The sequence below is a fragment of the Catharus ustulatus genome, chromosome 1 (genome assembly GCF_009819885.2).
Source record: "Catharus ustulatus isolate bCatUst1 chromosome 1, bCatUst1.pri.v2, whole genome shotgun sequence".
In the NCBI taxonomy this organism is placed as follows: domain Eukaryota; kingdom Metazoa; phylum Chordata; class Aves; order Passeriformes; family Turdidae; genus Catharus; species Catharus ustulatus.
Window position 1 is genome coordinate 36,871,407 of NC_046221.1, and position 22,283 is coordinate 36,893,689.

The 22,283-nt window shown below is 38.3% G+C and overlaps 1 protein-coding gene across 2 annotated transcripts in view; it reads right to left on the reverse strand.

Moving 5' to 3' along the window:
* RFTN1 (raftlin, lipid raft linker 1) overlaps positions 1 to 22,283 on the reverse strand; it is a 94,916-nt gene that overhangs the window by 63,126 nt on the left and 9,507 nt on the right. For both annotated transcript variants that reach the window (XM_033074683.2, XM_033074673.1), the window contains exon 2: positions 21,458 to 21,613. In XM_033074683.2, the coding sequence (XP_032930574.1) occupies positions 21,458 to 21,602 (145 nt within the window). In that variant the 5' untranslated portion in view covers positions 21,603 to 21,613. The remainder of the gene's footprint in view (positions 1 to 21,457; positions 21,614 to 22,283) is intronic.

Consider the following 22,283-nt stretch of genomic DNA (forward strand, 5'->3'; position numbering starts at 1 on the left):
TGATGAATTCTCAATAATTGTTTCTGAACTAAAACCTACCAAACAAATACTAAAGCAGAAACAAACAACAAACAACCAACCAAGCAGAAAATATATGGTACTTGTAACACTATCACATGGTTTGAATTACCTGAAACACACTAATGCTAGAATTCAATGAGCTAATAGCTCAAGCTGTTGGAGTAACAACAACACAAGCTGTACTACAGTCTCTTTTCTTTTTCAACAGAGCCTGAGCTTCCATAAGGTGCATATATAGGTTCCTTAATTTTAAAGACAAAGACTCTTCAGACTGTCACCAGAAACAAGATACTGGATGTTAATGTAAGATGTGGATTTTTTCAGTTATGCTAAATGACATTCTCAGTGCAGTCTTGAAGACAAATACAATAAATTTTCCCATAAAAGAAAGTAAGGATGAATATCCAAGAGCAATCAGTACTTCATAAATGAAGGTGTCTGTTCAATAAGCTCCTAGTGTTTACTTTTAGTAAAAATGTAATAATGGAAGTTAAAGATATTCAAAAGCAAAGTGCTGTATCTTAGAGTGGTAGAGGAGAGAAAATCCACAGAAAGACTGTGAAACTGCATATACACCTTTTAAAAGCATGTAAATACACAGAGGTGTACATATACATGTATGTGTATATGTATACACAGATATACACCAACACTCTTTTCCTTCTTTAGGAAACAGCAGATATGTGCATTGCTCAAACTGACAAAGTACTAAGGTAACTCACAGATGCAATGAGACTACATGAACATGTCTGATCAATTGTGTTGTCGAACCTCACTGCATCTGTGAGTTATCTTGCTTATTGCTCAGCCAAAGTTTCATTTCTGTTTCTTGCAAGTATAAGATAAGTATCTTAAGAACTGGGTATGTTTGCCAGAGTGATGCGGTTATGTATGGGATGGCTTAATTTCTGGTGTTTCAGAAAAAAAAGGAAATACCCAGGCTATCACCTCCACCAAGCTAAAAAACAGTGACTAAACAGAAGTTTAGTCACCTAAATAAATTAACAAGCACTTCTCAAACGACTCACAGTTTATGTCCATTAGCTTGTGGGCAGAATTATGCAAAATGGGCAAACAGAAGACCACCTACTAGAGGTTAAAAGGGTTAATGAACCCTTACCCTTATGCAAAAAGCAAAATTAAAGAAGGTGAAAAAGGGGAGTGACTTCTCATTTAAACTTGCACAGAAATAAACCTAGGAAATCCTATCTCTTCTGCACTTAAATAGCTCTTCAAAATACTATTTTTTAAATTTGTCCCTCCCTCCTGCTTGGTTCTACTTCCTAAATTGATGCAGACCAAACACAGAGACAACAAAGACAGGTAATCTACATTTCACAAAACCAAGGAAATTCCAATTACGAACAATCAAACACAGGAAGTGTTCAAAGTTACATTTTATCCATACAGACTTGTCATCTGTGTAAGTTCCTAAAGGCAAGTAGTACAGTGAACTACAGAGGAGAGAAAGGGTTAATTCTGAACTACAGGAAGGACCAGCATGCTGATTCACGTGTATTTCCATCCCCCTCACAGCCCCCCAAAGTACTGACTCCCTCTCCTAACTGTTCCTTTAGACACCAAATGAATCTGTTGATGGCAATACTTCAGCTGCCAAAGTCTAACACTGAATGCTGCTCTCTTTAACAGCTTAAGAAATAGTGAAACAGGACTTCCCATCACTTCCACCAGCAGTGCAGCAAGTCATGTCTCTCACAGCAAGCAGCCAGTTACCAAATACTTGAAAAGGAGGCTAAGGAGAGCTACCCAACGAGCAAAAAAATAGTGTAACTCACCAAAGAGATCTGATAGAATCTCTGGTTGTATCTTAGAAGCTGGTGGCATTGTAAAATTTGGTAGGCTGATGCATCTTTTTTGCTTTGACGCCCTTTCTAACTAATGTGCTTGCCATTTTTCCTAGCAGCAATAATAATGAATACCGGCAAGCTAACTCTGCAGCCTACCAAATCTTCATTCCCTCACATATTTTAAAATGTATTTTTTCTTTTTTCCCTGCCATAATCCCTCCTTTTTGTTTCCTTCTCCTCCTCTCTGTTTTATGTTTCACTTCAATGTTCTTTCCATATTTCTGGCAAATTTTTATTTCAGGTTTTAGAACTGCAGAATATAACAAAATAACACAGGTTTCTTTGTAAATTTTACAAAAAGCAAACTTGCACTGCAGTAAGGAAAACTGTAAAAAGCACAAGTAATATCCTCAGATGAGTACAAAAATTGTCTACTTTATTAAGATTTAAATTATGCAGAATTTATTCATTTTATGGCATACTTTTCTGAATGAGAAAAATCTCCTCTGAAATGGAATTTTTAGCCTTTCTTAGCTTTCCAAATCACTATATCCTATTGTCAATAAAATGCTGTATGTGCTGATTCTTTAAGGAGGTCAAAAGCAGAAAAGTACATATATCCATCTATATAATTCCATCCAAACCAACTGAGAATAACCTTGAGGTTACTGTTTTCAATTTTAATCAAGCAGAGATGAACAAAGTAGCTTGCATTCATTACATGGGATTTCTTTCCATACTCACAAGATACGTTATAAACTACAAATCTGACTGAAGCCTAGTTTCCAAACCGAAAAATGACAAGAGGATTTCAAACATTTAAGGAAAAGGGAGGTGAAAGAAGTCAACAAAGTAGCAACTGTGGCTGAATACACTTGCTATGATCTCACGCACATTTTTCATGACACACTGATAACTGCGATTAAAATCAATGACTTGGCACAGCCAGACCAACAAGAAGATAAAACTGCCATCAAACTATTTTACCATCAAGGTTTTCTTTTTTTCCCCCAAGTCACAAGATAATTGCTACATACAATAAATACATGCCAGGAGAAATAGCTGAAATCTAGAGAGATCATTTTAAAAATTTGAATTTTATAAATTCACCATTCAACACAAAGATTTAAATTTACAGACATATCCAATAACCTCAGGAAGAAAGGTTAGGATTTATCAAGATAGCTCTTATTCCCCAAGCCAACCTGGGCAACAGAGAACTGATAGTCTCCAGGGAAACCAAAATCCTCTTGGCAGGTCATGCCTGTATATATTTTATACATAACACTTTGCATTATATATACGGAAAAGGACAGATAGCTTTAGAAATGCTTGAAGGCTTTATTCAAATGTTACCTGCTGGTTTCTGTGTCTTGTCATTTTATATCGCCAGTGTTTCATATGCACTCTCCCCTTCTGTTCCAACTGATGTTTTAGACCTTCTTGTAAAATCTCATTTAGGATGATATTGTGTGCCATACTTGTTTGATTTTTTTAAAAGCTAGAAAGGGATTTTTCCCAATCTTGTTTCTAAAATCCATATATTACCCTGTTTCAGATGTTCTCATTTCTTGACTGTATCAACCAATTATATTCCTTTTCTTCAAAAAGCAGTTATAGATACTCAGCATTTAATATTTGAAATTAGATTAAGTATCATAGAGACTTTCATCTTTCTATCTTTTTCCTAGCTTGAAATATTACATATTTTAGATAAAGAGAAGACACTTCAAAATGATATGTGTTTTTCATTTGGAAGATAACATGCAGTTTAACTTATCACTGTTCTTTTGGTCTCCACTAAATCATAATCCCCTATTTATAAAATGCTTTAATTTTTCATAGATGTCTGTTAAATTGTTTTCAGCTTTACTGGCAAAACTAAATAAGTGTTTAAGCAGCAAAAATGTAACACAGGTTGTATAACAAAGTAAGCAGTGTTACTTGCATTACTTGAAGATAGACTCTCAAATAGATTTTGGTCCCAGGTTCAGTCATTTTTGCAAAGAAAGTTGGGTAAGAGAATGCTACAGGATTAAATTCAGTATAAACAGGAGATGGTTCAGGGGCAGGTAAATTAAATTCAGAGGAAACGGTTTATAATGTATTTGGATTTTTAAAAAACATATTACCCTGCAGTAATTCCAAGATGAACACTTCTGTGGACAACTATACAAGACTCAGAACACACAACAGCTGTCAGATTATAAACAAAGTCAAAACTGCGCTATTTGACCCCTTCAAAATTTCCAGGAAAATACCACATTTTATAAAGGAATAAAAGCTAATTAGATCTGGTTTAGTTTCCAGTCGCTCGGCCTGCTTGAGGTACTGCAATGAAAAACCAAATGCAAAACACTTTACAGCATTTATTATTCCTCTCAGCTCTCCTGCCCTGCACTTCTATTTTTTGTCCTATTGATAATGGGAATATATTCCACCACTGCTAATTGTAAGAATACCTCTGTCAGGGTATGTGAATTTCATGTGAACAGTCAGTGTGTACAAAAACAAGATCAAAATTTTACTGTCCCAGCAGACCTCACGTCACCCTCATGAGACTTGCCCTCAGCACCACTGGTGAGCTGTACTTGGATATCTCAGCTATCCCACAGCATCAAAGGGAGCCATCCAGCCTTCCCTGGAATTAAAGCTGTTCCGGTATTTGCAGCAAAATTTGCAGGTCCAAATCCTTGTTGTTCAAAATCATCACAGGAAACCCATGACAGACTTCACATGCAAAGATTTGCATGGGAACATACAAAAATACAGGGTGGCAGTAATCCCTATCTAGCAAATTCCCTAATGGTTCCTGATTAATTTGGCATGTGGAATAGCCATTTATCACCCCATTTACGATTTTCAGAGTGACCAGATAAACTAATCCCAGAAGATACAAAGCTAGAATCACCAAATGGATTGGTTATTTTACAATGAATTAGGCAAGTGTTAAATGAGGTAAGAGGTTCCAGCTATCCAGAGAGGACCTACTTTCCTGTCCATATGTTTTTTGATTTGCCAACTCTGTACACAAGGTTGGTCAAAGACCTGATTAAGACCAGTACAAGATAAAACATTTCTTGCTGACTTTTTGCTACCTGTGCTATTATACAAATTCCTACTCAAGTTTTTCCCCATTAGCTAATGAAGAGTGGTTCCCACTAATGAAGCTTTTATTCTTCAACCTTGCTGTCACAGGCTCAAATTTTCCTTTGACTTTTTTTCCTCCCCACCCCTTGGATTCCTCAAACCAATGAGAAACAGCGATTATGTGGCTACACGGGAGCAATGCACTGGCTCACTGGCCAGCAAGCTGTCAGTGCTTATCTTGGTTCTCCTTGCCTTTCCCTGATTAATAGAGGCCTCAGTCTTCTGCCCAACCACCAGTTTCCACAACATCAGGAGTAGCCTAAATTTCTCGCAAATTGCTTTGAAATTGTGTGGTTGTAATTATTTGGAGGAATGAGACAGACAGACTGTGAGCCTTTTTTAACTCTCGTTTCCCTAGGAAACCAGTTCAGAAACAAAACAGAAAATCCATCACACTACCACCTACAAACCCTCCGAAAAAAAAAAATCCTTAAAAAATAAAGACCTCAAAAGAAAATCCTGCAAAAGGTATTATGGGATATTGCCTTCTGTAACACCTCTAACAGTGTTTTTAACAGTGATGAGGCTTTCACAGAATATTGAAAACTACTAGCAAGCAATAGTTCACCACTGGCACCTAAAAGCAGTATGTCACTGCCAAACACACCACATCACTTCAACTTGGCAAGAATGCTTGATAGAAAGCCAAAGAGTAGTGGAAAAGGCTGTTAGAAGTTAACAAAGCACTTCCCAAAAGTACTGTTTTGTTTTTTTAGGCAAGTCTGCTAGAGCATGGGTGATGGATTTACTAAAGAAAAAAGTTTTTCTTGGCAAAAAAAAAATCCTGCTTTTTTTGCTTAGAGCAAATTTTCCTGTCACTCTGCAGAATTTGAACTCCTACTCCCTCGTTTCAGAAAAATGTGGCCAGTTTCTGTTTTCAGAAGAATTTTGAAGAATTCCCACACAGTGATACTGATAGCATGGAAATCCATTGTTTAATATGGGTCATGGGAAAATGGCCACAAATTCAAGCATCATTACAATGGAACAACCGTAGCAAATTGTATTTTTTTAGTTTATTTTTTTAAGTTTGCAATAAAATGATTGTTGTTGCAATTTTGATTGCAAATAGTAGCAGAGTATTTCTCCAAGAGTTTATGAGAAGACATTGTTTTACCCTTATTTCTCAGAGTAGTTCTGTCAGAAAAAGTGCTGCAACATTTATTAGAAATTAAAATGAAAGAAGCAGAGAAACCTTATCTTCAAAGTTGCTAAGGAACAAATTAATGAAGTAAATATAATCTAATACCAAAGTAGTAAGTATATGCAATAAAGATGTAACAGATGTCCTGTCCAGCAGGGACAGAATACTTCCATGGTATGAAGGTGGTAATTAAAAAGCATTATGCAGACAATCTTAAGATCTAAGACTTCCCTTACCCCCTGGAAAGGATCCCTTTTGGGTTAATGACATCAAAAATTAATTTCTTAAATGCACATTCTTACTAATTAAATAATAGAATACAGAGGCAAAAGAACAGGTCGCTTTCACAGTTCTTCTGACAAGGAACAGAAAACAACCTTTAGAGGTGGCACAGTGGTGTGTGATACTGCATATTCACAGTGAGCATACAACAGAACTGCAGGCTGTTATTCCTGTCAGTTCCTTCCCACACAGACAATACCTCAGAACCAAACCTGGGGAAAAGTGTAAAGCACAGTGTCTCCATGCCCTGGCTAAAATTGTTTTCTTGTTGCTCCTAGTAAAGCAACCCAAAGAGAGGTCACAGGCAGCCACACATGGCTCTAACTTGTAATCATATGACAGCCCACATCCAAGACACTTTCACTTCTCCCCAGCCCTAAGTGGCTACTGCATAACAGAAAGAACCATTTCTAACTTCTCTTAGGTCAAAAAAGGCCTATTGGCTAATAATGAAATATCACTGATAAAGCAGTCTGAGTTTCTACCAATGTTTCTGGAAGGGTACCCTGAAAGTATCTGTTGATGAGAAGACCACTTTTTCACAAAAATTTACTATAATAAAAGAAAAAAAAAACCCAACCTAAACAAACAACAAGTAGTGCAAGAGTGCAGCTTGAAAACAAAGTGTTACAATTATAAAGTGTTGCATTCATTGAACATGTGGTGAAGAACAATGAAAATAATCCCACAAAATATGTCCAATTTTATCTATTTGATCACTTGAAAGGCTTCATCAAGGCATTCAACCCAGCTGGAAAAATGGGGTTAGAAGGACTGCAGAGAAAGACAGATGCTGCATCTGAGCTGAGCATTCCTGAGTAAATAAACAACAAAACCAAAACAAAACAAAAAAAAAGCAATTCTGACACAGTTCCAAACTTTGAGACAATAACTTAACAAAAGAACATTTATTCTGCCACTCTCTTTTTGTTCTTTTGTCTTGTGATTTGAGATAGAAGTAGATGCTAATTTTTTTGCTTACTAGTAATATGTACAATAACTGCTAGTGAATTAACCCATACAATTTTGGACTATTTGTCAATTCTTTTACCAGTTGTTATTAAGAAATTCAGGAAACAATTGTTCAAATAGAAGAACACCACAAAGGGTTGAGCAAATGAGGAACTACAGCAGTAGACTGCTGTTTATTTATACTCCACTAGTAACCATGTCCTGGCTTATCTCTAACTTTCTCCAAAATTCCACCTGTTTATTTGTAAACCTCATACCTCATTCTCTTTCAGATTTAAGGCCTTTTATCAATTCATTTGGAAACGCATGGCACCTCTAGGACTTCTCACATCCTTGATGTCTTTAATTTTTTATGTGCCACATCGTACGCAAAAGCCTCTGTATTCTCAGACTGAGATGAACTCTTTCAACTGATGACTGTTTAACAGAGACAGATAATATTTTTGCAGTTCTTAACTCACCTGATGACTGTCAAGCTTGTCTTTCGTGTGCTGATCAAGAGCTGTAGCTCACAGAAAAGGCTTAATGAGATTCTCTTCCCCTTGAAAGGACTGTTTCTTTCAAGAAGAATCTGTAGCTAATCACTGCAAGTCTCAAAGTTGAGAGGATGATTATTTGGGGGGAGACAGAAGCTGTGCATTCTGTACAATTCAACTAAAGGGAGCTCCATTTATACGAAATAAGCAGGTTTTGCAAAAATCAGTTGGATGGAAAGCCTTAAGTTTACAGTTCCTGTGCAAGACCTTATCACAGTCCCTGGGTTACCACATACCGGGAAGAGCCACACCAGTTCACTACAGCAGCTGCTGAGCAAGCATCGGACTCAGCCGAAACTTCTCACATGCCACCTCGTATCTTGGAAACTCCCCTGCTTTTCCTGACATTATCACAGAGTATAGTGTGTCACAAGTATCAAGTCATTTGCAAAACCATTACTGTACACAAACCAAGAGTCTGCTGGGTGTGCAAGTTTTATCACAGAAAGCAGGCTGCCATTTCATGTAGTAATTATATCACTTGGACTCCTCTTAAGTCCAGGATATTACATACTTGTACGACTGCAGCAGGATAAAACCAAATCACTGAGACTGTTTAAAACACAGGACAAAAATATGCAACACGTGCCAGGGTTTTGCCAAGACAGCTGAACGAGTGCCAAAGGAGCTAGCTGAGGAGCTGGAAGCAAGACTAGCACAGTGTTTGGCAAATGTTAATAAGTTCTTGTCCTCTACAGAAGCAATGAACATATTTTCAGGCTGCCTCATCGCTTAAAGAGAAGGCCACAATCTGGAGGCCTGGATCAATCTTTATCAGCTTTGTAATATGTTATGGCTGCAAGACAGTAATGATCAAATAGTATTTCACCAAGGGATTACGCTGAAGAGCTCTGACACTGCTGCAGACTAGCCATGAACTAGCAAGCACCCAGAATGCAGCACTAAACTGAGACCTTTGGCAAAAAGGTGCATTATACCAGGCCAAATGTGAGATATTTGCTTGGCAGTATATCTACATCTTCTACAGACTTACTGGGCTACCTGCCACCTGTGCACATATACACAGACACTGAAAAACAAAATAGCAAAAAAGGCCTGAAGCAGATAAAGCACCTTCACAGGCATAGGATTAATGCCTCTGTATATACCAAGTCAAGGTAAAGAAAATGCAGAGGTGAGGCATTCACACACAAAACCCATGCAAAAGCTGGAAGAACACTAACCTGAAGCACAGTTAAGATTAAGACAATCACTAAGGTTTGCAAACTGTATTATTTTGCTGAGTACAATATTCACAACCTTAATTAAAATTGCAGTCACAATTATGCTTGTTGCTAAAGCAACAATTCTATGTATTTACAGAACAGGGAAAAGAAAGTGAGAAACTATGTAGTTTTCATGACAGATTTAAACTACCTAAATGTTTTCAGGCTATTCTTTACACAAAATTTAAATTGAGTGTTGATCTTTTCTAGACATGACAGCATTTTCAGGTTTAAAGTAAGCTCTCCCCTGTTCAATAACGAAATAAGCCTAACACAGTCAGAGAACATTTTTCATGTCAGATTAAAAAAAAAAAAAAAAATTGTCATGAAAGACCCAAAGGGATCTGAATCCAGAAATGTAAGTTGTCTTCTTCAGTAAAAGACCATGTGCCTGCCCATGCATGATACAGTGGGTTTTATTTAAGCAGAACTTGATAGCAAATCTTGTCAAAATGACAGCCACAGTCCCTGCCGGGCTTCATTGATACAACACAATAAAAAGGCATCCCTCTGGCACTGGAAAGCTCCCAAAACCCTAAAAACTCATGCAAGGCCATGTCTTCTTTTCCTGCTAAACATGTCAAATGCTATCTGTCCCTCCATTTCTACAGTCACTCACGACCCTCAAATTATTTTAGTTTATGTGTTCAGCTACTCCCATCCTTCAATATTCTTTCCCTGTTTCATCTGCTCTATTTTCTCCTGATGCCCACTCCTTTCTGAAGATCTTTTCTTCTCCTTCCACGAGTGCTCACATCAAGTGAGCAGGGCATAATAAGTGTCAGGCTAACACCTCCCTCTTAGGCTTCCAGACACAGCAAGGCGCTGCTGTGAAATACCCTCCCTGTCCAAACATGGGAGAACAGAGCAAGGGCATTACACACAGTGTTTGGGGCCTCCACATCCACGACCTACAACTGGTCCAGGCCAGGATGGTTCTACCTCTTTGGAAGACAGAAGGGGCAGAGGCCTCAGGGCAGCGTCCTTTCCCACTGCACTCAAGAAAAGCCAACCGGTCCCATACCCCGTTAGCGGAACAGCAGCAGCAACATGGTCCTACTCCTGAAGCTCTTCTTAGCTCGGTGTATGATCCACTGCAGAGATATTCAGAGCATGGAAGCCTTATTTTGTACCAGAGGAGGTGCTATTCAATGGAAGGGTGTTTGAAGATTTGCTTTTATTCCCCCCACTTCAACATGCAGCCTGCAGACAGGGTGCACACCGCTGACATTTTCCTCCATGACTGGAGGTGCAATTCCAGGCACTAAAGCCGGGCTAAATTTTGTCCCAGTTAATTCTCTGGTCATGCTGGTCCCTGGGGGAATGTTTCTGGTGTAGGCCATATCAGCACCCCATCACCCTTTTTCCTTGTCCAAGATTCCACTTTCCCTCCATGTTTTTCTGACCACTTTACTTGTAACGTCGAGTCATGTTAATCTTGTCTGCCAATAAAGTTAGCCAATATGTTACTTGAACTCTTCTTCTGCCCCACTGCTGTTTAGCTGCAGCTGTGCCTTCCACTCTACTTCTTCAGTGGAGAAGCCTAAAGTGTCTGTGGTGTCTGGGGCACAGCAGCAGGAATGGTATGGCAGGGAGCCTGGGCTAGAGATGTTACAGCTCATCACAAGGCTGACATATATCATGATTGCAGGGTTTGGTTTTTTTTTTGTTGTTGTGGGAAAAAGTGTGGAGGCAGTTTCTAGGATTGAAGGATTCTGGCTATGAAGACCCTTTGGAGCTTCATACGAGCTGACATGTCAGCTGAGTGTTGACAGCTTATCAAGCAGCTGACAGGGCACGGTCCTCTGAATAGGATGCTTCAGCCAAAAGCCTAGGAACAGGACTGGCAGGCCATTTCCTCTGTAAGCTAAAAGAAAAGCAGGGAAGGAACAGATGCTTCCCAGGGAGAAATACATGTTTGCATGTTGAGAGTAGTGAGGGAGCTGATCTCCATACTGCAGGACCTTCTTTATCTCCTCTCTCCAAGCCAGGGGAGCAGAAGGACAAACTTTATCACCGTTCCTTTTGTTAGTTCTCCCTCCTTTATCACTTCTCATAAGAGTAGGGCACACGTTTGACTCTTATCCCTCCCTTTTCTCACATGGTGTGCTACTACTGTTACTTTTCAGCCATGTTTTTCCTTAGCAAAAAACTCAGTCCGAAGTCTGTTATGATTCCTAAGGGCCACTGAATCAGCAGCCAAAGGCATCTGCCACTAAGGAGAAAAAGTCAAAACACGCATTGAAAGTCAAGCAAGAGACAAAGTAACTATGCCCACATAAAAGGGATAAACAACCAAATGCCACAGGAAAATATTGGATCTCCTCATTCTAGACACTGAACTCTGCTGAGCCTCTCTGCAAGAGCAGTGTTTGGAACAGTGTTTGCAGCATGACACTGCAAAGCTGCCCTCCCTCCTCAAACCACCTAGCCACCGACCAACACGTACTGCAATCATGGGACTCCACAGGGCAACAGCCACACCTGTGAACAAAGGTTTGGTCTCCCAGAATTTCATCCGACGATGGCAACGTCACAGCAGCAGCTTGTACAATAGCAAATTCTGACCTAACACCATCCTCAGTGCAGAGAGGCAAGCACCAGCCCTACCAGTCCAACTTTGTGTCCCACATCTATGGTACCCTCCCCAGTGGGCGTAGGGCAGTGCACAGAGAAGAGTAAAAACTTGAAGAGATAAAACACAGTCCGTGTCTTCATCCTCAGACAATGGTAGGGAGGAAGCAGGAGGTAGTCAGCTCATCTGGAGTGTGCTCATGGAGTAGCCACCACAGCTGCCAGTGGCAAAATGAAGTCAAGAGAAGTCATCAGGCAGTAGTTGCATTGGTAGACCGTATGAAAATGCAAGAACAGAATACAAATCCAGAACAGATGTAGAACAGAAATCTGATATGTTTCTGAAAACAAAATCTCTTTACAAGTTTTACTTGGGCAGAGCAACGACAAGTACAGGCATAAGCATGAGACAGATGCTGGGACAAAATAACATATCCTGGAGTGGCCCCCAGAAGGGCTCACAAGTCAGAGAGGAGCATTTTTCCAATACCTTTCCTGCAAGCTCTGAAACACATGCAGTGGGACATCCAGTGTATAACACAATACATGACTCGTCCAAAGCAAAACCCTCAAACACCTTTAATGGGGAGTGTAAACTTCCCAGAAGCAACTACCACACTACTGGCTTGAGACAATGCACAGCCTGACACCACCTGTGCTCTGTTGTGTGGACTCTTGAATAAGACCCACCAAGACACTGTTATAGGTTATGTGAAATAGCTGAATGTTGACATCATTTCCATCACAATAGAGACTTTTTCTTCTTCACACTGGAACATGAGGAATATAAGCAAACATTTTTAAAAATCCTGCACAATAAATATACATCTATTTGGTGCTTTCACTGTCTCAAGGTCAAGAGCAGTTGATACCAAAAGTTCCTTTTTTCTCTCGAAGAGGCTATACTCCACTCAGGATGAACCAATTCTAAACCTCTCATTTGCATGAAATTTTAGCCAAACAACAAAAATGTATTTTGTAAAATACATTAAGAACTCCATTACAATACAGCACAGATTTTGTGCATTATCTTTTAGCTGGATGATGTCAAAGAATTTGTCCTAAAAAGACTCAGCAGATTACTACAGAGATGACTACTAATCACTTCTCTCCTGTAATAAAACCATGAGGCATTTACTATTTGAAGTTACAAGTTTGAAATTACGGAGTGATCTGCTCCAGTTAAACACAGGTCAAGTTTTGTTTCTGAGAAAACAGGATTGGGCCCCTGTGGCTTTAATAATTTCACCATTCCATCAGAAATGCCTGTCTGCCAGCCTCGCAAACTGCCAAGTCTGGTTCCTTAACTCTCGAACAGCATCAGGAGGATGAAAACCACATGAAGATTGGAAAAATGTGCAAAGCCAGAGACCAAAGAAAAGACACAACCACTCAAAGATCACGTGCAGTTCCTGAGTTGCTGATAGAAAAGATTTCTTGGAAGTTGAGAGTTCTTTTTAGACAGTATCTGTACTTTTCCATTATGTGAGTGAATTACAGCATTTACGTAAATGTGATGTAAGGAAGAACTCAGTAACTACATTAAGAAGAACTCTGAGGTAACACAGTAGATAAAATGAATGACTGCATGGTAAGAATGGAGTATTATAGGAACCCAATCTTCATTCCAAGATTGGGTGCAACTAGAAAGTTAGCACCCACATGACTATTGTGGCACTCATTTTTTGACAAAGTGAAATGTGCAAATAGAGCATCCTACAGATATTCCTTTCCTCCCTAGTCCTGGTTTGCATACACCCATTGTCTAAATACACAAGCAGAATCCACACAGAAAAAGTGGCTATGACATCACTAGATATATTTGGGATTCCATAAAAGCATCTAAAACAAAACTATGTTTCCAAGCACAAGTTGAAAATAGAGTTCCAAAACACATCATACTTATACTCTTTAACACATTTGAGATGTTCTAATATACATACCATATTATATCTAAGGTCTCCTCTAGTCTATAATGTGTTATTCCAACACAAAATAGCAGCATCACAGTACAGCTGGATCTTGAAGGGGACAAGAAATGACAACAAACTTCAGGTTTTTTTACATTTGAAATTATGTGAATGGTACAGCTTTTCTGCAGGTATGTAACTGTTAAGATTTGGGCTAGAATAGTTAATTCATGCTATTGACCAGCTTGTTGCTTTGAATCCACTTTGAGGCCACAATCTAGCCACCAGGACAATGGACTGCCCAGGACTTATTCCAGTTGTCATAGTCATCACAGGACTTTATCTAAAGCTCTTTGCATTTTCTGTTGTGGTAAAATTAAGTGTAGAAATAAAGTGAAACTTAAGTGTTGAAAGCTCATATCCCCAGGAATCACCCCTCTCAATGATATAGGGGTATAAAATACATGTGTCTGTGTATTGCACACCTCACTGATGCACAGATACAGAACATATATTTATATGTGTTAGAAAAAAAAGTGAGTGCATGCAGTCTATCATAACAAGAAGCTAGATACAATAATTACGGAAAGCAGAGCTTCCATTTAGAAGCTGAAATACATCTCACAGTTATGCATCCTTATTTAAAAACAGTAAAGTTCAAATCTAACAACTCTTTCCAGCAATTACACTTATGATGCAATTTATGGCATTTATTAAACTTCCAACATATGGAATGCTCCTTTTATGTCAAATTGCAAGCTTCCCAAGACACACAAGTGAGTTTTATAAACTGCTACAGCAGGAGCATTTAATTTTGCTGTGACTTACAAGTGGCAAATCCTGAAGGGTTACTGGAAATTATCTCAGCTGGCTGGAGCAAACCGAAGTTGTGGATTCGATCCCTGCATGGGCCATTCACTTAGAGTTGAACTCAATGATCCTTGGGGGGTTCCCCTCCAACTCAGAATATTCTGTGATTCTGTATTGCTACAGACTGGAATCCACTTGAAACAGAAAACCAAGCCAATAAATTTCATTTCTTCATATTTGCATTAACAGAAAGGACAGAAGCTCAGATCCAGCAAAACCCTTATGTTGATTCTTTATATCACATACATATAATCAAACTAAGTTGAATGAGATATGCATGTGGACAATGCTTTAACAAAAGGGAAGCATTAGCATAATCTTGCCTACAAAGAAGTGATCCATTGGCCTCTCCTGTTCATCATCTTTCTGCTCTGAACCTGCTGCACATTAATCTGGTCTGAAGCACTGTTTTAGTCAGTTACAGACTATCTATACACAGTCTGGTTCAAGTTATCACATCTCATAAATAACCTAACAATATTTTGCCATGCTAATTTTATTTCATCACTCATGAGGACTAAATGGTGGTAACAGACCTGGTCAACTTGAAATACAAAACCTGAATGCTAATTTAATTTATGTTCTTCTGCTTACAAAAACGAAAACAAAATTAAATAACTTCACCAATGGGGAAATATTTGCTTTTACTAGTCTTAAATCAAGTAACACCTGCAAATGCAGAGTTGCAGGTTTTGTTCTTTTTTCAGTCACACAGCCACTTGCTTTGAGTTGTTTATTTTTTATGTTTGGGTTTTGCTTTTTTCCCCAAGTGAATGGTGAAGTGAAACAGAAAGCAGAAGCCAGGCATAAATAAATGCTTAATGTAATATAAAAATTACTGATGGAAACAGAAGGTAAGCATTGCAATCAACAAGTACTATGTTCAACAGCAAAAAGAATTCCCTGACAAAAAATGCATATACATTTTACAGGAAAAATGCTTCTCTGTCCTCTATTTGCATGATTTCCAGTGCATGATACTTCCAGTTCTGGAGGTTTTCCTCCAAGGGGAAAACTGGAGGGACTTCTATTAATTTAAGCCAAAACTGAAATTTAATCTCAAATAAGATTTCAGTATGGACATATTCTTAACTATTGTTTCTAACATAATAATGCCCTCTATAAAAGTCCACTAACACATTATTTGTGTCTTTTACTAGGAAAAAAAGAATCTATAAAAATCAAAAGCACAGCCATGGCAGTTAAGCAGTATAACTGTCTCCAAAACATGATGGTAAACTATCCATATCTTTGTCACAACTTGAATGATAAATACACTTTCAAATTATATATATACATATATATATATATACACTCCAAAATGCCTCAAGTAAGAAGGTTTTATGTATGTATTAAATTTACTAAACTGGGCGTACTGTCCTAGTAAAATACATGTTGTTAGACTTACAACATTCAAGCAAAAAATATGGTGGGAATATTAGAATGTAATTAATAACCTTACTTTAAAATAATTTTCCTCATGTTGCAAGTTATGGGTTGTTGTTTTTTTTTTTTTTTTCACTAAAGAGACACATTCTTGACAATCAGGATAAAAACCATATGCTCATGTATTCACATCATAACTTGAAAACTTCTTTGGGACATGTGAAGTATTGCTATTTTTCATTCCATCAAAACATCTGGATTTTAGTGGTTTTACAGCACAAATGGCTTGTTCAGAGTATAGCCTTTCCCCATTTAAAAAAAATTTATACCCCATTCCATTCTCATCACATGGCTAGCATATGTTTCATGCCAACTTTATTCAAGGCCAAAACATATCATAACTCATCAGGTCAATGAATTACTACAGGAATGTAAAGCAAAGCAGAAAAAAAAGAAATCCAATCAAGTCGGTCAAAAAAATTCCCCTAAATACCAAAAATTCCACACTCTTCTGAGAAGTGAAGAGATAAATTATTATCAGATTCCTGTTTTTTCTCAGAAGGTCATCATAACTGAAGAGGTGAAAGAAAAGAAATAGAGGATAAAAAAGCTCACTTAGTTTTTGTATGATCTGTCAAAGCAAGTACAGTTTTCCAAAATAAGTAGATCAGATAAGAGCAAGGAAAGAATGCAGATTATTGAAATATTTCTCTTTCCAACAAAGTACCAAAACAAAACAATCCAGTTACCCCATAGAGGCACTGTTGAAAACATGGTTGCTTAAGACTATTCCATTTGCCAGCACATATCCTCCTGAGATTTGCTCACCATTTGCCTCTTATTTCCAATAAAACTTGGAGATAGCAGAGGCATAAGATGATCATAATTCATCCCCTATTATTTATAGGGAGAGGGATGCAAAATAGAAACAGTTTTTGACTTTTGGGCAGCTGATACAATCTTTTGTTGTTTGGGGTTTTTTTTCAGTAAAGGTCTGAAGTATTATAGAGTAGACTCCAATTTGTCCTTTCCAGCTTTGTAGCAAAAGGTTCGCTGCAACTGTCTTTTATTTTCCTTCAGTTTTTTTATTGTTATAAAATTCAATCATTGCTACTTAATATTAGTATTGTCTCTAAGGCAGTGAGAAGACAACTTCCTCTGCACTTCTTCTGACATTTCACTGAACCAGCAATGACCCACCCAATTCACAAAGATAGTAACATCTTCATAAGAAAAAAAAGTGTGATGATTTTATCAATTTATTTGGGTGAAAACTGATGTGGTTTCACCTGAGGGATAAAAGCAGCCCATAGGCTTTGGACAGCACAGATGACTAAAGGATAGAACAGAGAATGACACTGTCAAGGGATAACATGGAAGACAGACTAGACAGACTAGTATTTTTTGGAAGAGGTCACCTTAACAGAAACAAGAAAGATCAAGCTCATAAGCAGATTTATAAAGACAACAGCTCAAAACAAGCATGTCCACCTCAAGTCTGAAACGTCTTAGCAAAGTGCCCCTTACTCCTCAAGTGCCAATCTACACAAGAGGACCCTTTGCTGATCACAATTTTCACACTTTTTCAAAAAGTAAAGGACAGTGGCAATTCTAACAACTTTAATTCTGGAGAGTCATGCAGATTATCAGTGTTGTGGCACTCGATGGAAACTGATGGGTTCTTCACAGCCTGCTTTCCTTGAAAGCTTGGAAAGTCCCCAGAAACTTCAATTTCAAGTAAATCAATTTCTAACAGTGGGAAACATATAAATGAAGCTTACATTTGCAACCTTAATTCCATCTTTTGCATCTATGCATTATCTACAGAATACTCAAGTAAGTGATCAAATACTGTTTTCCAGTGGACATCTGCACCAGTGCAAAGGAAGACAGAAGTTCAGAAAATAAAAGAAAAATGTAATAAAGGAGCATATTTGCTTACATTCTTTCAGCTTTGCACGGGACAAGGTAAACAGAAACTAAAGACAGCAAGCAAGCCAAGTTAAGTTTCTAGCTAACATTCCAGAAAAATCATCATCAGGACAGTATTTTATCCCTTTTTTCAAGAGAGTGATGCTGCAGGAACGAGCATTGCCAGAAGGTCGAGGGAGGTGATCCTGGGTCTCTGCTCAGCCATGAGGAGGACACATCTGGAGTGCTGTGTCCAGTTCTGGGCTCCTCAGTACAAGACAGACATGCAGCTTCTGCAGCACATCCAGCAAACAGCTACAAAGCTGGTCAAGGGTCTGGGGAATCTTTCTTACAACAAAAGGCTGAGGGAGCTGGGCCTGTTCAGCCTCAAGAAGAGGCAACCAAGAGGGGAGGCCATTAATGTGTATGAAATATCTAAAGGGTGTGTGTGAAGAGAATGGAGCCAGGCTCTTCTTTGTGATGCCAACCACTAGGAAAAGAGGCAATGGGCAGATGCTGATGTACAGGAAGTTCCACCTGAATATGAGGAAGAACTTCTTCACTGTGCAAGTGACTGGGCACTGGAATAAATTGCTCAGGAAGGTTGTGGAATCTGCCTCACTGGAGATATTAAAAAACCATCTGGATTCAATTGTGTGCTGTGTGCTCTAGGATGACCCTGCTCAAGCAGGGAGGTTGGACCAGACGACCCATTGCTGTCCCTTCCAACCTCACTCAGTGGTTCTGTGAGTTCATAACAGTGTGAGCCGATTTAAAGAGGCTCCTATTTCTCTTCCTGACAATATGCTCCCTCCACTTCTACCAACTCCAGCATTCTTCAGACCCTTCCCCAGGACACAGATACGGTAGAGGATAACCAAACAAAAAAACTTCATAACCTGCCAGATACATTAATTAAATCAATTCAGAGCTCATAGGAGGCAAGAGAGGGGAGCAGGATTTCCCCACACACAGCTGCAAAAACTTACATCCACCTAGCTGTCAGACAAAGTGCACTTTAAACATATGCCACATTTTGGAACTGATCTCTCATTATCTGGGTATCAAATTTGCAAATACATGCAGTTCTAAACTGCAGATAATACCAGCATCCATCCACCTTTATGTCTGAAGTAAGAACTGCTTATGGAACACATGAGAAAATACTAAGAACTTGGAAAACTTTTGGCAGTAACCTGTGAATTACCTCCCCCTGCAACATGGAGATAATCACTTCCTTCTTACCATTAAGATTAAACACTTGTGAGAGATACAGTTATCAGAGCAATCATTGCTATAGAAAAGCTACAGAGAAAAATGAGTACCTGTCTGCACTGGCAGGCTCACTAGCCTTGTAAACAAGACCTAGCGTAAGAATACAATAAAATATTCTGTAGCCACTCAGAATTTAACATGGCTTATTCTAAAAACCCAATGAAAGAGAAAATCTGCGGAAAAAAATGATGCCACAATATACATACACACCAGAGGGGCTAAAGTAGATTGACAGAAGACAGACTTCACAACCCAAATGTTCTTTTTACACCACTAGGAGCATTTCACTCTTAGAAGCCTCCAAATCCACACAGATATAGGTGAAACACTCGTGGTTAACTCTGTTTATCTGCAGATGTTATTTCTCAGCAAAAACATAAATGAACCAATGATGATGAAAAAAGCCTGGAATGTCATAACACTACATAGTGCAACTCAAGCCTTCACACAGTCAACAACCAGAACAGGGAGGGAACTGCCAATCCTGAGAGCACATAGTCATAGGTGATAACTAAGGAAAAAGAGCAAGAACAACAGTTCCTTCCCACTCCACATCTGCCTATGTGCTGACATCTTTACAGACTGGAGTGATGGGGATACAACATGCCAACGCAGAACTCAGTGAAGCTGCAGAGCTCTTTGGCAAGCCCAAGAAGGTGATAGAAGTGCTTCTACTAAAGTCTCTTCAAAGTCATGCCTCCTAAAATTGTATTATAACAATATATGATGAGTAAGAAAAACATATACAAGTATGCTTTACAACAAACCTACGCATTTAATCAGAGTTGGAAAGCTTAGGTTTAATTTTTTCTTTCTACCAGACATCCTCAGTGCCTGAGGCAAGCCACATTGCTACCACAAGTACTGATTCTTCCTCCACAGACTGCCAAAGATGAGATTTCATGAGAAAAACAGGAGAATGCACACGCTAAAGTTTGAGAGACACTCAGACAGAACAGTGATGAACATTCCAGAAAAGCCCAGAGAAGTGTGTCCTCAATATTAATTCATTTTCGCTAATGACACAACTTGCAATACATCTCAGTAAAAGCTGTCAAACTATCAAAGGACATAAACAGTTCACTTTGAAGTAAAAACACATAAATGTCGAAACAACTGCAATACATAAACATGAAAAAAATTCCTCTACCATTTGCTTGGTGCTCTCAATAACAGCAGTGCAACCCAATTAGTGTATCAAAAAACATAAGAGAACACAAATACAGAAGACAGGCACTCAAAGTCTCAACTCTCACAACTGCCTACAAGAGCATAGGTCTGTCCAATCACCTATGCTAAACCTCCATATTTTTCAAACTCAGGTTTACTTGCAGCAGGTTTTAAGATCCAACAAGTTCCCACTACTCCAGGCTAACATGCTGAGCTACACAAAGTGTCTCACCAAGTGAAACACCAGCAGCTCTTTGTCTCACACCATGAGAGACTTATGGCTCCAGCTTCTCCTTTGACCTGACTTGGAAAACCACAGAAGTTACAGCACACTGCAGGGCAAGAGCATAGAGGTTCTCCCTCGCATCCTGCCTGCCAGCTCCAGCAGATTTTGGTAGTGTTGTTTTATATATAGCAAGAAGCAGGTCCCAGCCTTCTGCTCAAGCTTCAGATTTCCAAATGGTGTGAGGAGTAATTGCTTGTAGAACAGGCTAATTCTGAAGTGAAAGAGGGCACAGGCAATGGTATGAGCAATACTGACAGAGATGCCTGACGTCAATCAGCAAGGAAAAAAACTGAGTATCTATAGATTGTCACAAGAATTAAAACAAGACTATTTCAGACTGAAGGAAAAAAAAAAGGTAAAAATTGCATGAAACTGGTTCTTCACTCCTTTGATGTTTTAGGTTTTTAGTGTCTCCCACTATCCTGTTTCCACCTACACAGGGGCACCTGTAAGTATCTATAGCCACATAATAGTTATTTATGGCAAGTTATCAAAACTTAAGACACTTAACTTCAGCCTCTCAAAATACAAAGCCCAGGCAGTACAAGGAGAGCAAGGAAAAAAGTACATATCCTTGCAGACCTGAATAGTTTTACCATATGAAAATTGGATAAAATGCAAATTAAGAAAACAAATGTCTACATCAGAGTAAAAACACAAAAAAATCCAAGAAAACAAAACAACTAAAGGGGAAGGGTAAAAGAACCTAAAATCTCATAATCTGTAACTAGCTATAAAGTTTAAAAATTCACAAAAAATTCTAAGATCTCTGGATGGAAGCTTTATGACTGAAGAGAAGGCATTTACTTAAAGAAACTGAAGATGTTTTAAGAACTTAACTATTATTCAAAAGACATTATAGACCAATTAATAGAACTTAATTAATTCCACTTTATTAGAAAAAAAAAAACCTAAAGAAAAAAATTATGTACTTACTGTCATTTAGCGTTGTGAAGTCCAAGAATCGATATTCATAGCAAACATCTATCTTGGTTTCTACCTGGGGTCTTTTCAAAGTTGAATAGATATTACCAGGTCGTTTTTCATCATGCTTCTCCAATTTGTTCAATCCACAACCCATTTCAGCAGTTCCTGATACAAAGAGGTAGGGAAAAGGGAAAATGCGTAAACATAATTAATTTGAGTTTTTTCTTTCTGGATTAATGCCCCAGACTAGTACATTAGGGTGATTTTTAATTTTTAAATACAAGTTGCCTACAAACTACATAAAATTGTGAAATTAAATAAATCCTCAGACAGTAACTCAAGTATACACTACTCATATCTACCCTCAGGCATACTATTATTTTATTGGAAAATTGACAGTTTAATGTATGTATTTTGCATCTTTCAAATGTATTCAATGGTACACTATGGAAGACACATATTCCATTATAAAAAATAGCTGAAAATGCAAAATAACTTGCTAATATTAAGGTTGTCAACCTAGTAACAATTTCTATATATGCAGTTACTAAGAGAGCACTTAGTGTTAACTTTTACACAGATCTCTGTAATATTCAAATTAATATCTATAAATGCATTTACAAAACAACCTCACTTCCTCCCACCTCATTTTTTTAGAAAATAATGGCAAGTTACAAATCTGTCTTCAAAACAGAAGAAGCACCTGGCCGCAGAACTGTATTAGATAAATCTAGTTCTCTTTAATAAGCTGCCAGCCCACAACATTTTAAAGGATTATTCCTGACAACAATTCCTGCTACACATTAAATATTTCTCAATATCCTGCACATTATAG